Here is a 16,190-nt window from a genome sequence, read left to right on the forward strand (position 1 = left end):
CAGACATCTCTCTCTCTTCCCCTTGCTAACAGTCTGGCCTGTTTCCATATTGCCCCACTCGCTGTGACATGAAAGCAGTGACTCTGACTGGCAGGTTGGTGTTCACTCTGAAAGCATGTTTGCTGTGATCTGCACAAATGGGCACAAATACATCCAAAAGTATGTTGTCAAAGATTCCAAGGTCTTACTCATCAAACATATCAAAACACTGGTGTGAGAAGATGTATGTCATTAAAATTGAATGGAAATGTTCTGCCTCATTGCATTAATTAATAAATGAATTTTTTCTTTTAGGTTATACAGTAATACAATGAATCAGTATAAATTCTGGGATTTTTGGAGCTCTAATGTGTGAAAATGTCATTTAGAACACTAACTGTCTCAAGCAAATAAGAAAACTGTTGTAAAAAAAAAAAAATGTACAATAATAATATTTTAATATAAATTACACCTTTGGCGTAACATTTGTTTTAAATATTGTTTGATTTTGTTTGTTTTTTGATATTGTTTAAACAAAGAATTAAAAGTAAAGTGAGTCATTTTAGAGCACGCCTGTATTCCTTTATGCCTGTGTCTGAATACTGACACAGGCAGTATTAAAAAGTAAAACTAAACTGAAAGATTGTTAATTCTGCTTTGACTGCAAATTGTTAATTGCAAAGGCTAATTCGAAAACATCTTGCAGTCATTTTTAAAATATATTTCATGACACCATTTTAAGAATGTTATCAGACTGAATTGTTTGTTCATTTCTTGTAAAAGCTTACAACGGGTTTTTTTTTCTTCTTCTATTTTTTCATTGCAAACACTGGTTATAATGTAATCCCTTGTATTTTTTGCAGTTTTCATGTGGATGTTCTGTTCAAATGCACAGAAAAAGTCATTTGCCTTCAGGTTTCTCTCTCTCTGCATGCATGTTTGAGTGCTGTTTGTCATTCAAAATCAGGAAATCCAGTCAAACGGTCAAATGAGGATTTCAATACAAAAATAAAACAACTGACTCAAAGACAGGTTAACAGCCTCACTTGATAACGTAGGATTCCTTGTCATTGTTAGGAAGCGTCCTTCCTCCTCCCTTTCCTTGTGTTTCCCCATCACTCTGTGTCATGTCAGTCTCTCCTTATGTGTGTGTGTGTGTGTGTGTGTGTGTGTGTGTGTGTGTGTGTGTGTGTGTGTGTGTGTGTCTGGACTGGGCGTTTCCTGCAATCTCGGCTCATCTACACCTGATCCCAAGGCCAATCAGCCACCACAGCTGCAGCCAGTCTACACTCATCAACCACAGTCTTTGTCGGATTGTTGTGCTGATGAGCCTGGTAACAAGTCTCGGCCACTTTATTCACACTCGTGCTTTGCTTTAAGCTTCCATTGTCTGTGTTCTGCACTTCAGCCATTTCCTTAGACCTTAACAGTAATACATATGAACATCAACAAATCTGAGATTTTTAGTAATATAAATATTTTTAATTCTTGCATCTACTTCTGCAAGTCTAACTTTGTATATATTACTATATGCTGAATGACACATCCAAGTAATGCTGTTCCTTATTCTTGAAGACCACCATGATGTGTGCAAAGGTAACACTCCAAAGAAACTAAATAAGATTATAGATTAAAGTTTTATGCATTTTGACCCACAAATACAGTTCACAAGCCATCACAGAACAATAAAAGCAGTAAAAAAAAAAAAAAACATGCATGACAATAATGCAAGTGCCTCAGCATGATAACAAAAGTGACAATGTCAGAATCTTTTCTTCAGGTTGATCCTTGATAGAATTTGTTGTGAGTTTGTTTTGCTCTTGAGCTGCACAGAGTAAACAGTTTAAAAGAAATCATAGCACATCACTAGTTATGCCCAATGTGATGAATTTACCCCACTTTTGGCCGGGAACAAGGACATAAAGGCATGAAAATACTAACAGAGAGGTGATCCAAAACCTCACATTATCCAGTTTCAGACCTCACTGATCTCGCTGTAAATGCAGGGTGGAGGATTTTGTTGGGATGTGGGCGTTTATGTGCTGTTCTGCTCTCATTTCCTCTCACACCTGATGCCAGGACACTCTGATTTAAGGCTCTTATTGGGGTTTGCTGATTAGACCTGGAACCTCGATGGATGGATACACCTCTCATGTATGGAGTATGGAGCTTGGGGGCAGGAGGTGGTTAGCTTAGCTTAGCTTAGCCTAGTGTGAAGACTAACTAACTCCTTTAATGGCTTATAGAGCATCATCATAGCTTTTTTTGTTGAAAATATTTTGATTGCACTCCAGATGTGTTAGGGGTTGTTTAACATATCTCAGGCTGTGCTGATTGCTTTAGGCCTGCAATCAGCACTGCTTGATGCACTGTGTCTCCCCACACCGGAGGACAGATGCATTTGAACACTTGTCCACCAAAATTCCCAACATGTCTCCACTCCAGAAGGCAATACTTCTAGTCTGCTCTGGTCTGCGCTTTCCAACTTCACCAAGACAAGACATAATTGACATGATGTGAGGAGTGCAGAGTGTTCCCCTCAGGGTCAAGACTTGAAATGCATTGAGGCTGGTCTCCACTGGATCAGCACCTACACATTTAACAGTCAGTTCAGTCCTCATATATTTAAGTTTCAAGTCTTTACCTCTTAGTTTCTCAGCTTACATGGTGAGGTACTTGGTAATTGTCCGTCATGAAGGCCAAATCACACACTTGCGATCACTGAGTTTCCACATCAGGTTTCTCTTCTCCTCTGTGAATTCCAGACAAACTGACACATTGGAACAGTTTAACTTCGTCTGGTGCATGCAGCTCCACAGCCTTCACAAATTCTCCTTCTGAATGAGGTTTCAGCTTCTTCGCTATCAGCTCGCTCATCACAAAACTGGCCTGCAGGACACTGTCTCTGTCAGAATGTGGTCTTGTGAAAGCTGCTTGTTGGGCAAATGACTTCTTAGCTGGTGCTTTGTCATAAACCATCTGGCGCGTCAGGTTAGTGACCCATAAACAGTGGGGAAAAGGGTGGTTCCTTATGTTGCTCCAGAAGAAAGTCAGCATACAGAATAAGCAGGTATGTCTGTCGTTATTGGAGAAACATGTCAGAAAGTCAGAGGTCAGGAGTGAGCCGGCAAAGAACACATGTGATTCTTGCTTTTGCCACCAGAGGGTGCAGTTTTGAAATGCTTTAAAAGAACGCTAATACACATTTCTGGCTTTGTGCACACACACAGTTGTGGTGTGTAGCTGGAGTTACTCGTTACTTTAGAAATCAAGAATTTACAAATACATTATCGCTTTATAAGATACAAAACTGTTCTGTAAATTAAACTATCCGACAGTATATGAAGTAGTTAAAATGTGCTCCACCTCCACCAGCTGTAACATTAAAATACATCTTATGCTGTGTTGGGGAGTAATGGAATACATGTACCGGGGTTACATATTCAGAATACAAATTATGCGTAACTGTATTCCGTTACGTTAATTTAAATAGATGGTATTCAGAATACAGTTACATTGTTGAAATCAATGGTTTACATAGTGATACTTCTCTGTTTCACAAGTTTATTCACTCTCTAAATAAACTAAGGGAACTCGATACATTTCCCAGAAGCCCCAACATGAAAACGAATGAAAATTAGTTATTTGCGTGATCAGTCACAATGGAGTTGGAAGAGCAGCAGCAGCAGCTAGAGGTAGAGCTGGAGCCGGAGCCGGCACAGCAGAGCCAGGGCAGGAATGCATTTCTATCTTAGAAATTCAAACAGCAGTTTGCATTAAAGAAAGAGAAGGGAGAACGAAATATAACTGTGCAGTGCAACCTCTGCTTGCCGGCAACCAGCTTCCTTTCAGCGTCCAAAGACTCCTCCTCCAACCTGAAGAAGCATCTTAAAGTAAGTTATTTTTTTAATTAGCCAGGGGTAGTCGTCTGCTGTAGTTTTACTGGTCACCTTGCTATTTCATAGTTGTATCAGTTAGCTACAGGAGCTAGCTGATGTGCGACTTTACATTCTCCTATGTCCTGATTTACTAGTCCCCAGAGCCTTGAAAGACTCTGACTTTATTTTAGAGGAAGCATTGCAGTGTCTTGCAAAGAGCAGAAATGGCATCAGATGATGGTGGTGAACGAGGTGCCATGCCCATCACACCACCTCCACACCCGTTATTAGTGTGTCATTCTCAATGAAAGAACATTAATGTGAATATAGTCAGCTGTAACAATCTTGACATTTTTCATGAAATGTTTTTATCCTGTAAAATCAGGAAAAGAGTAAGAGAAAATGCAGGTTTTCTTCTGTTTTTTTATTTTAAGGTGATAAGTTGCACTTATGCACGCTCAGTGAAAAAAATGTTAGATGTAACAGCAAATTCTGTACAAAAACAGAATATTTAATGTTTGTCTATTTTCCCACCTTTAACAGCTGAGTAAAAAAAAAAAGAAACTGAAAGGGAAAATTGGGCAATTCTCTTTTTTAAACAAGCAAAACATGTTTTGCATTAACATACTCTTATAGTCTTTGTTTCTCTACAGCAAATTATAATATATTACACTGTCAGGGAGACTTGGGCCTGACACATGTAGCCAGTTGGAACAGAAGAACACACCAGAATAGGCCTGTTTAGTTAGCAGGATTTGATGGCTGCAACGCTGCTCTTATGTGTTCAGGCATCAGTAATAATATTCCAGTAATATGTTTAATGATCCAACTCTCTGAAAGGGCCCATTCATGGCAACAAGTACTTTTACCAACCTTAGGTTCAGTTTTTCACAAGCAAGGATGGAGCAAGTTTCACCACTTTGTGAAACACGTGATTGTATAAAGGATGTTGCTACATCGTCTCAGGAACACTTCTTTTTTGGAAACCAGGTTGTAGTTGCAAGACCTCAGAAAGTAGAGGGTTAATTTAAATTAGATTAATTTAGATTAATTTAAAACATTTCTATCAAGCGATTGTTTAATTCTTACAACAGGTTAAAGTATGACTGCAAGCATGTTGACAGGATGTGAACTTGCTTCTGTCTCGTCTGTTGTGCAGCTCGTTGATGTGCAGCTCAGGTGACCTGCACTAATGTACTGTGTCCCTGCAGGTACATCTCCAGCTTCTTCACCCCCATCTGACATTGCTGCTGTTTCTCTGTCACAATGAAATAAAGTTCACATCTTATTAACAAGTCAGCCTTAAAAAACATGACATTATATCTGCTTTGGGTAAAGATGGGGATCCAGTCTGTTTGAACCTTGATTAAGATGATACTCTCTAATGTGCAGTGATGATGTGCAAATCCTAGTGGAATACTGTACTTCTCTTCATGGAGCCTTCATTTCCTGGAGCTTCCTCTCCACGAAAGTGTGCAGTTTGGCGTCACAGTCGATGACAGTCTCCAGCTGCGTCAGTCTCTTGGTGGACTGAACTGTCTCCACCTCGATGCACTCCCTTGCCTCCAGCTTTCAGATCTCAGCCTTTGACATGTAGCAAAATAACACAGACACAGATCAAATGTTATGGCTCAGCCCGACCAGTAGACCAATATCGATAGTGCACCTTATTCCTCTCTACTGCAGCAAGTGACCAATGTCTTTACACTAATCCACAGTGTCCTGTAGAAGACATGGAAGAACAGGAGTTAAGGTTAAAATCCGGGACTATTTGTAGATTTGAGCATTGAAATTTGTGTAAAAGTCAGGGTGAGCTTGTGGCTTAGTCATATGGGGCCTCAAATAAATTGATTAGTAATTTAATTAGCTGTATCAAAATGAGCCGGTAATCTTAATTGGGATTATAGCAAATGAACAAATGGTGTAGTAGACTAAGAAATGGAACACAGAGGTACAGATTATTGGTGCGACAGCTGGCAGGAAGAAGATATCAGCAGTTGGATGGAGGTCAGGCTTGTTTTGTGCTTTTTACAACCCACTGTCAAGTTTGCAGGCCTTTATTTTACGTCTGCATAACTTTAAACACACTGGAAGGCAGATTTTACCTTTTAGAGAGCCCCGTTTCTAGCCTTTGTGCTAGGCTAAGCTAACAGTGTCCTGGCTTCATGTCTAATGGGCAACCATGGAGTTCTCTGACACTCAGAGAAATGAAGATGCTGTCTCTGGCCTCAGGTAGTGCAACGAGTTATTGTGAAATCTTCTTCAGAGAGCTTTCATTATAACCGTAGGTTCTGCTAAACACACAAAATCCCCAAAATCATTAGCCTTCTGGTTACAGTTCAAACAGCCAGAACATCGTGCTGAAATGATGTACTAGAGTCCAGTGAAACAGCATGTTTGAACCTTAGCCTCTACTTCAGAGTGAGATGTTCTCAAATAACCCTAATTTGGCTGCACTTGTTTCCATAAATAAACAGCATTACGCTAACAGTTTTAACAGAAGTGGGTCGGAGCAGCTGGATTAAAATGCTGAGGAGCAAAGGGAGTAATGTGATTAAATGTAATTAAGAAAGCATTTAGATCCGACAGGCGGAATCAGTCAAACGAACTCAATCACGAGGAAGACGATGGCGTAGGTCAGCACTTTTGCTTTTTATTGCTGCAGCATACAGTGGGATTTCTCTTTCAATAAATATCACTGAATAAATAATTGCCAAGTGCAGAATACATATTCATTAGGTATAAAAAAAAAAAACCTGAGCGCCATGCAGGGGGATATTTACAGGATCATTACCATCATTGAAGATTGTCGTAACATGCTTTGGAAGGACAGTGTCACACAATATCAATAATTCATTCAGTGAGTGCAAATAATCTTCAACCTGCTACAACAGGGGGCTTTTCCCTGTCAGGCAGCAAGAACACAGAGGTTTCAGGGAAAGACAGGCCAATCTGGTTTCTGAATTTAAAACAATTCTTCTAGATATCTGCTGCATTCTGCAAAGGGAACATACAGATGTGACAGACGGTCAACAGAAGGCTCGCTGATTGTGTGCTGACAGCTGTTGAATTTTAAAAGTGGCATCTTCGCCTGGCTGTGAGCCCCCTGCAGATTATACAGATTTGTTTGAGCGCAGAGAGGAGAGCAAGCCGAGACCAAAGACAACGGTGACATCTACTGGCTATTTTGCAGAGCTGCAGCCATAAATACAGAATACAATCATGAGTACACACAGAAGACGTTTGAGAGGGATCATGCTGTTAGCAGCACCAGGAGGATATGAGGAATGATATCTTGTGTGGGAGTCCAGCTAATACACATACAGTCAAGTCCTTAAACAGAGTCTACAGGGGCAGTATTCCCACATGGATGACTGAGCAGGAACATACACAAACATGAATCACTGGACTGAACAGACATGTCAATGAAACAGAGAATATCATCAGATTGCATAATAAACAAACACTGTTACCTAACCAATGCAGAGATGTTGAATTAGAGTGGATAATCTTTGAATCCATGCAGTTCAAATGATTAACCACTGCACTGCAAACCCTCTATCATAGTCAAGACCTCTGGGTCTTTATCAGCTCTTTATGAGTTAACCACTCGGTCAGACTGTCAATCGTTCCCCGAGGCGATCAATAAAGCACGCCAGTACAATAAAGTCTTATTTTAGATGAACAAAAGTACAGTAATTCAAACTGTTGATCAAATCTTTGGCATTAAAGTCGTGTTTGTGAGAAGAAATCGAATAACAATGAGTAAAACCAGCTGATTGGAGTGAAGAAATAAAAGGTGAATTCAGTGAGTCAATGGACATTTGTTAGTCTTGGAAAGGTAATTTCATATTCAGGTTTCAGTTACACTTTTATTTATTTATTTTACAGGAGAGCTGCCTTGCACAGAAAAGATAATCATGTCCTCATTTCAGAGGGCATCAATTAGCTGTCATGGTGCCTTTCCTATGTTAGCTTACTGTAGATAATAAACGAGCATTGTGTGTTCTTTTAAACACAAGCTCTCCTGCTTCATTCATAAATTAAGTTCTGCTGGAGGAAGACATTCTAATACTTTCCACCCCAGGAACGACTTAGCTCATGAAACCAGAATTAAACAGCCACGATACAGAGATAATCTGTCATAAATACGACACTTTGGACTTCATATATGTGAGTAATCTACCATTGAAGGTGCATAAAGAGGTCACAAAGGCACTGTCTGTTTTATTTCTCTTCTACTGGAGGATGCTGAATTTTAGTCCCCAATCTTATGGTTAGGGTGAGGGTCGTGATCCTGCGTCAGGGTCGTGAAGGAGCAGGCTTTACCCAGCTGGTATTGCTCATTAATGGGCCCATCCAGCTGCATGGCCGGCCTCTCTTTCACCCCATTCTTTTTATCAAAGTCTGCAGTAATCTCAGCCAGCGTCTTGCCCTTGGTCTCTGGTAAGGTGAGCCCCAAAAACAAAGCTGACACAAAGCACACGGCCAAGAATGGCAGGAAGCAGAAGTTCCCCAGGCCGCTGACGATGAAGGGGAACAGCATCCCAACCAAGAAAAGGCTCATCCACATACACGAGCCGGCAACCATGTACGCCGCCGGCCGAGCTGCCTGGTCAAAGATCTCAGCGGGTAAGATCCCGGTCACCCCCGCTGGTCCCAAGCCAAAGCTAAGGATGTAGGCGAACACACATGCCATGCTGAGGTAGGCCATCCCACTCACCCCGTGGCTCTGGAGGGTAAGAGCTACAGTGAAGACTACAGTCCAGCAAGACATAAGACTATACCCTCCTACAAGAAGGGACCTGCGGCCCACGCGTTCAATCAGCAGATTACTCAGGATGGAAGCAGTTAGCTCAGATGCCCCCGTGCCAATGGTGACGTACTGGACTTTCTCTGGAGAGATCCCCGCTTCCAGAAAGATGTAGGAAGCGTAAAAATAGATGGAGTCATTGCCGCAGAGCATCATGGCAGTACTGGCAGCCATGACCGTTCTGAGCTGAGCTCGCAGGTCACGACTTTTAATCAGGGACCAGAGCGTTGCGGCGGAACCCGTCGATCCAGAATTTAAGGCGGTGGATTCCTGCTGTTGCTGCTGCTCCTGGAGCATTTCCTCCATCTCTGAGACAGGAGCCTCCCCACCACGAAGCCTCCCAAGCGCCCGGATACATGCATCCCTGTCTCCACGGTCAATGAGGAGGTACCTGGGGCTTTCAGGGAAAAAGGGTAGGGTAATCAGCTGAATCAACCCTGGCAAAGCATTACTGGCGAGTAAGTAGGGCCAAAGAGGCTCTGCGCCCAGCAGGGCAGTGAGTCCCACCACCTGGCCCAAGAAGATCCCAAATGCAGTGAAAACAGCAGAGGAGAAGGCCACAGCACCCCGGAGGTGTTTGGGTGCACTTTCCCCAAAGTACATCGGCTGGACATTCATACTGACTCCAGAGTTTACCCCCACCAGAGCCCGAGCCAGGATAAGCATCTCAAATGATCTGGCCACCCTGCAGGTTAACACAAGCACAGCGCCGACAAACAGGAAGGAATTATTCATCAGGAGTGAGTTCTTCCTCCCAAAGCGGACTGCCAAGGGCCCTGCTAACAGTGCTCCAAGCAGACCACCCAATGGGAAGGCGGACACAATAAAAGTCCACACCAGGGTCACCTGAGGTCTCTCCAGGCCTATGCCCCAGCGCTCCATGTAGGTGTCATTGATGAAGACCTGGATGTAGCTGGTAGGAGCGTTGATAATTGAGATGTTGTAGCCATACTGGAAGGTGCCTCCAATGGCAGCACAGCAAACGGTCAAAGCGAGGATCCTGCTTGAGGGTTTGCTGGTTTGATTGGGCTCTGTGTCGCCTGTGGAGTTCATCTCAGCTCTGGCTGTCCTACGGGAAAAGCAAATGTGTATGCCCTTACCTCCGTAGCCAACAGCGCGAAATGCCTTACAAACACAACTGCTAGCACTTGATAATTTTAGCTTAATAAATAACTTTCTCGTTCAATGTTTAATGCGGAAGGTGTCTTCTATAACCACGCTAACGCCACTGTTACCGTGTGGTTGAAAAGAAAGTGACATTCGACTGTGAAAGCCGGTTAAATGGTTGGTTTGTTTTCCTCAGTTAGGGCTTTCAGGTGACACCGCTGGCAAATCACAAGCGTTTTGCGCATTGTACCCGCCAGAACAACCTAGCAAACTGCATCACATGGAAGGCCAATGGAAAGGTTCGAACAGTAGCACCGTAGCAGTGTTTTTGTGTTCAACTATCATCATCATTATTAGAAGTAGTTGTAAACTTTTGAGCAGAGATAATGTCGATATATCCAAAAAAGAAAAGGTACCCTGGCAGTCCAGATTGAGGGGAAATTCGTCTGGTGTTTTTTCAATGTGCGTTGAGTCTTCTGATTGGTTCGCGTCAAGCTAAAGCGTTATGTCATCTTTCCGCGACGATTACTGTCGGGAGTAGGTAGGAAGATGTAAGTAAATGTCAGCGTTTCAATAAGCATTTCTTATATGAAAAATATTTATGTATGACCCATTGCGACACTGTAACGCCGGAGTCGTGATAAATACAATATTTAAGTTTCAAATACCCACATTTGGGTATACATAAACAACATAGGAAACCAATATTAGCTCATTAGCTAATGCTAACACGGGAAAGTGTGTGGAATGTCAGATACCGTTAAAATGTCGCTTATTTATTCATCTGGATTGATTTCAGTCTTTCAGCATAAAAAAAATACATCTGTATAGTCAAAATAAATTGTAACACTGAGTGTCGTCAATGCAAAGTGATTAGTTTTCGCTTCATCCCTCCCTGTTGGATTTAACGTGATAACGTTATTTGGACCATAGCGCGTGTGAGATTCTGAGAAGTAAAATCTTATATTTTAATTTACAATCACACTGCCAAAATTAGAGCAAGTTACATAGATGTTCACGTGCTTTGTGGCCAAAGCAATTTGGCTGCACACCCGAAGAGTTAAAAGCATTTCAAAAATGTGCCTGCCAATCAGCAGTCCAGAGCCACTGATGTTATTGCTTTGCAAACAATCGATACAGTAGATCACCTTTACAGCTATATTGTCCAATGCCTTAAATTCTAACTTTTGTTTCCTGTCTTCTCCTCCCAACAGGGCGCCTTCCCCAACAAAGAGGAAGGAGGATGACAAAAGTAAACAGAGAGGCAAGGAGAAGTCAGGATCCACGAAAGAAGGAGCTGATAAAGGCCGGGGCCGAGAGAAGAACCGCACACGGCGCAGTGCTTCCAGTGGGAGTAGCAGGTCAGAGGATACTCTCATGAAACAGCACTGTGCTGCCAGGTTCCACTTTGCTTGTTTGCTGTTGCATATTTCATATTGATTAATTATTCTTTGGATGAAAAGGAAATATAAGGCAAAAGGTGCTCTGACTTATGTTCTGTCGATCCCGTTGGGCAGTGGAAGATAACTAGTTTTAAGTTCATGCCACAACCCCGATCAGCCATTTCTCCTTCAAATCTGCTCTCACTCAGGTCCAGCTCCAGCTCCAGCAGCAGCTCGGGCTCCAGCTCTGGTTCGTCCAGCGGCTCCAGCTCCTCCGCCTCCAGCCACTCATCCAGCTCTCGCTCCTCTTCCTCCTCCTCCTCCTCCTCCTCGCCGAGCCCCAGCCGCCAGCGCCACAACAACAGACGACGCTCGCGATCAAAGTATGGATCTTATTTTTTGTAATATGTAACTGAGGAATGTCTCAATCACTCACACAGCGGTCATTAATGAGTGAAATATTAACTGAAATTCAAATGTGGCTTTAGGTCAAAATCAGTGAAGAAGGATGACCGAGACCGGCGCCGGAGGAGCCCCACACCCAAACCCACCAAGGTCTACTTGGGCCGGCTGACCAGAAACGTTATCAAGGTGAATGCTTGACCACACTATTAACCTCTTCAGTTATCACTCTTCAGTTTGAAGTGCAGATATTGCTGCTTTTCTAGATTATGACACGGTGTCAGAGTAACCTACGAACAGTTTGTCTTTTATGCTCTCAAATGTTCTTCACAAAACCTTGCTCAGCATTTTATTACTGGGTAATAAAGACTTACAATAAAACAGCACCTGAAAAGGTAAGTAAGAGAGGAGGTAGTTTGAATAAGAAGCTTTCACTGCTTGCAGGCAGCTCTAATCCACATTAACTGTAAGTGTGCAGAAGCTGAGCGTATGGGCAGGGAACAGGGAATTAATTGGTGTTTGCAGGCACCATTACCTTGTTTATACAGGAGCATCATTTCAACAGCAAAAGAAAGGAGTGCTTATACACACGAGTGATTTAAAAGACTGATTAATAATTCAGCTGTGTTACTTGAATTATAATGCTATTCTTCATCTGGTTGTAATAAAATTATTCTTAGTGCATCATGTGTCTAGATGTACTGGCAGATTTCAAAGCATTGTCATTGTGCATTGGAAGGATCACATCCAGGAGATCTTCTCAACTTACGGCAAGATCAAGATGATCGACATGCCCATGAACCGCGTCCACCCTCACCTGTCCAAAGGCTATGCCTACGTGGAGTTTGAGACACCCGAGGAGGCGGAGAAGGCCCTGAAACACATGGACGGAGGTGAGAACAGACTGCAGAACAGCCATATTCTGTGTGATTGGATGATGCAGTGCAGGCAGAGGCTGACAGACTGCTCAGTGATGAGCGTGTTTCTTTGTGGCACTTCTTTTAATGTCTCATTTTGAATCATGTTGAGATGCCAAACCTTCAGTATTCTTGATTTCCTGTTTTGTTTTCTTCATTTCAGGTCAGATCGACGGCCAGGAGATCACAGTCACAGCTGTGCTGACTCCCACAGTGCGCCTACCCCCCCGCAGGCTGTCCCCTCCCCGCAGGATGCCTCCACCTCTACCAATGTGGCGACGCACTCCACCTCGAATGAGGAGAAGGTGAGCGGGATGTGATGAGAACCGGTGCTGGAAATAGTGCAGCAGTGCTTTATTCAGGAAGCAAATACTGCAGATTATCCCATAAGTGCTGCTGCTCTATACTGTAATACAGTCTGTATTTTTGCCCTTGGTCGCTATGACATTCAGCTTTTACTCCTGTTACGATCAAGATCAATATTCCTTTATTTGTCCCGCGAGGGGAAATTCCAGATTATATCCTGATTATATCAGTCACTTATGATTATATCCTGTCTGTTTCCGTCACTCTTTGTCTGCCTGTTTTGTGACTCTGCCTTTCTCTTCCTCCTAGGTCTCGGTCTCCGCGGCGACGCTCTCCAGTGCGTCGCAGGTCTCGATCGCCTGGCCGCCGCCGGCACCGGTCACGCTCTAGTTCCAACTCCTCCCGTTAGTGATAAGGAAACCCCTCCTCCTCCCCTCTGCTGTGTTCTTTTGATCATTGGTGTGACCAAGCAGACACGAAAGAAATCCACATTTCTGTGGTTTAACCATCCTGAGTGATGAGAACACGGACACCATAACTATTGCTGTATCCCTGACTGAATAACTGGAGCCAGTGTTTTATGCTAACATAGTGGCAAACACAAGATTAAATGATTAGAAACTAACTGGGAAAATGACTGGAAAGCAGGTCTCAAGATAAATGATAAGTAATGATTATGTAACAATGGCAGTTTTGTAATGGTCAGTAAAGCAGTTTTTTTTTAAATCCTAGAAATACTGTTGAGTTTTGGAAAATTGTATGACGTGTGTGACTCAGGATGCACCGTGGAAGGCTGGAAATATACTTTTCAAGTGAAATGTCTTATATAAATCCCTTCCACCACTTTAATAAGATCCTCTATCTTGTGCTGTGAAGTCATTAGGCCTGCTTTGGCACTGCCATTGGTCCACTCTCAGTACATAATAAACCTCACAGACAGACAGGAGCCAAGTTTCAGTCCAAATTTAGTGCAAAAGTTGAAACAAAAGTCCGGTCAGCAAAGAAAATGTGAGCTGATGCACGTTTCCGCTCGCTACTGCCAAGCGATTCATCGTGGGTGTGGAGAGAAACGGTTGGTGGTGATAAATATCCAGCCATTAATACAGTTGTAGAAGAAAAGGGCCTAATAAGCTGAGGCAGTTCAGAGAGACCTCAAACCTTAAACCTCAAATGAAGGATTTCATGAAGCATTCATGGCATTTCTGTTTGTTTCACAGTTGAATTTGATGAGCGTTTCAGTCTCCTGATGGTTAAGACTTGAACGTGTTCAGAATCAGAATGCCTTTATTAGTCCCCCGAAGGAGAAATTCCATTTCAGTTACATCCCGTCCAAACGAGCGGGAGAACTGTGGGTCGCACACATGGAGAGCACCCCGTTTACAGTGTTACAGTCACCCTTTACCGCACGTTGCCGTCATGTTAGCATGGAGCAAATCATCCTGTGGGATCGTATGATTGACTCTAGTGTCCGTGTTCTCCTCACCGACGCAGCAAGACGATCTTAAAATAATCCTACTGTACAATATGTCCGTCAGTTTCAGTACGGTCCAGTGCAATCAATCATTATTACTGAGTTACAGGTTTTAAATGGTGCTACTCGTCATATTTTCGGTTTGAATCCACGTGTTTTGAAGCCGTGTCTTCTCTAACCCTGCTCTTCATTGGTGACTGATGCTCCAGCGTCACAGTTACAAAGGCAGCTATACAAGTGAGTCACAGTAAGTCAAACAGCAGTGAGCAGCGTGTGTCCGCTTCAGTAGAAGTCTGAAAATGACATAGTGATTATTACATTGAAGGGAGAGGTCAGGGGGTTATTGCGTGTGTTGCTGGTGCATCAGGAATTCCTGTTCTGTTTTTCCAGCTGTTTTATGAGTCACACTGTGATCTTCTGATCAGATGTTTGTGGTTTTAGTTCTGGGAGCGACAGTCCTGTTCACTTGATCTCATCAGCGGTGGACTGATGTAACATGCTTGACTTGGTGTATGTGTGTGTGTGTTATGACTTGACAATAAAGTTCATGGTTTGAACTGTTAAAAACACATTTTTGTCTGTCTGTTAATTCAGATACATTAGAGCATTAATGAAAGCTTAAACTTACTTAACGTACTTAAACTTTGCTGTCTGGGAGGAACGTTGAGCAAGCCGGTCACAAGGTAACACATAGGGTGTTGCTCTTTATCTAGAATGAGCCATGAGGGGTGTGTGGCCCCTCATACTGGCTGCATTTATACCAGAGATTTGTCCTGTGGGAAGTCGGAGCCTCCTCTGCGACTCAGTCAGTCGGCCCAGGATGCATTTCTCCGTGAGCTGTGGACTGTCCTTCATGTGTGTTACCATGCTGCTTTTCCTCCCTGCTCAAGGTGAGTGAGGCTTTCAATACTAGTCTTTTAATTCAAAGAACACTGTGCCAACAGGCTGAACTCAGAACAGCTGCTCACGGCAGTTCTGTATGTTCTGCATTGCAGGGCAACTTCAGCATGCTACACCTGAACCCCCGAACGTGTCACCAGTCGCTCCCCCCTGCTGTATGGAGGTCTCACAGGCCCACGTCAGGGAAACTGTCAACGCCTGCTTTGAACAGATGGAAGGCAGAATTCCTAACTGTAAAATACACGCGTACATGTAAGAATAGTGTTCACACACCAGCTGCATTGTCTGTCCGTGTTCACGCTGTGGACAGCCCCCCGCAAAGTTCATCAGAAGCAGACAAAGGAGAAATAACGTGAAGGAGAAAGCAGCAACAACAACTGAATTATCCAGTAACTTATTACATCACTTAGCTATAATTTGGGCACTGAATCCAATTAACCTTTAAGGCTTAGCTTTTTTTTTTCTTTGCTCAAAGTTCCATGATATGATTGATACCGCTCTCATGTCTGTGCATTAATCAGGTGCAGGAGACAGCTTAGCTTGAAGAAAAGCTCGGGTGTTTCTCCCTGCGTGGCCAAAGTTCACACTGTGAACCTCTAATACTCACTGTGTAACTTATGGATCTCATTTCTTTAAATGGTACAACCAAGTTGAGGTTTTAATGGGAGCGACATGCTACACTGCACAACTTCTCCTGCAACCACAAGCTGTCTTTTATGTACAGTATATTTAAAAAAAAAAAAAACATTGATAGAGTGTTGATTTGAGCGTGAAAGCGATTTCCCAAAATGTCTTCCAATGCTCTTAATGCTGTTGTCATGGCTCATAGCACATCATTATATATTAGTTTTCTTTTTTCAGTCTGTTATCTGTCTATTAAACCCTATAGTTTTGTCACTGTGAGTAAAGAACTGTGTGTGGATCCAAGTGCCAGCTGGCTGCCAGAAAGACTCCACAAGTTACAGGAAGTAAGTCTAGAGAATATGTTCTTACAGGAACTTACAGCCGACAGAAACCCATGAAGGGAATCTTGTT

General features: G+C 42.9%; 1 protein-coding gene and 1 pseudogene across 3 annotated transcripts; one reads left to right on the forward strand and one right to left on the reverse strand.

The window, feature by feature from the left end:
• Positions 1-6,489: 6,489 nt before the first annotated feature.
• On the reverse strand, positions 6,490-9,901 carry LOC143339084 (solute carrier family 2, facilitated glucose transporter member 11 pseudogene; annotated as a pseudogene). Its single transcript, XR_013079295.1, has one exon. The product of XR_013079295.1 is annotated as a solute carrier family 2, facilitated glucose transporter member 11 pseudogene (transcript).
• LOC143339086 (RNA-binding protein with serine-rich domain 1-like) lies at positions 9,500-14,824 on the forward strand. 2 transcript variants are annotated; one of them, XM_076760100.1, is made up of 7 exons: positions 9,500-9,552; positions 10,992-11,138; positions 11,369-11,542; positions 11,648-11,750; positions 12,301-12,454; positions 12,642-12,783; positions 13,094-14,824. In XM_076760100.1, the coding sequence occupies exons 1-7, from the start codon at positions 9,536-9,538 to the stop codon at positions 13,191-13,193; spliced, it is 837 nt and encodes a 278-aa protein (XP_076616215.1). In that variant the 5' UTR covers positions 9,500-9,535; the 3' UTR covers positions 13,194-14,824. The 2 variants fall into 2 exon arrangements, with proteins under 2 accessions (XP_076616215.1, XP_076616216.1); XM_076760101.1 differs by lacking the exon at positions 9,500-9,552 and adding an exon at positions 10,280-10,328.
• Positions 14,825-16,190: the final 1,366 nt, after the last annotated feature.

The sequence above is a fragment of the Chaetodon auriga genome, chromosome 20 (genome assembly GCF_051107435.1).
Source record: "Chaetodon auriga isolate fChaAug3 chromosome 20, fChaAug3.hap1, whole genome shotgun sequence".
Lineage (NCBI taxonomy): Eukaryota > Metazoa > Chordata > Actinopteri > Chaetodontiformes > Chaetodontidae > Chaetodon > Chaetodon auriga.

Excerpts from the sequence above, each read along its gene's own strand:
- LOC143339086 (XM_076760100.1), top strand. Across the intron at positions 11,139-11,368 it reads GCTTCCAGTGGGAGTAGCAG|GTCCAGCTCCAGCTCCAGCA; the intron begins GTCAGAGGATAC and ends GCTCTCACTCAG. Across the intron at positions 12,455-12,641 it reads CCTGAAACACATGGACGGAG|GTCAGATCGACGGCCAGGAG; the intron begins GTGAGAACAGAC and ends TCTTCATTTCAG.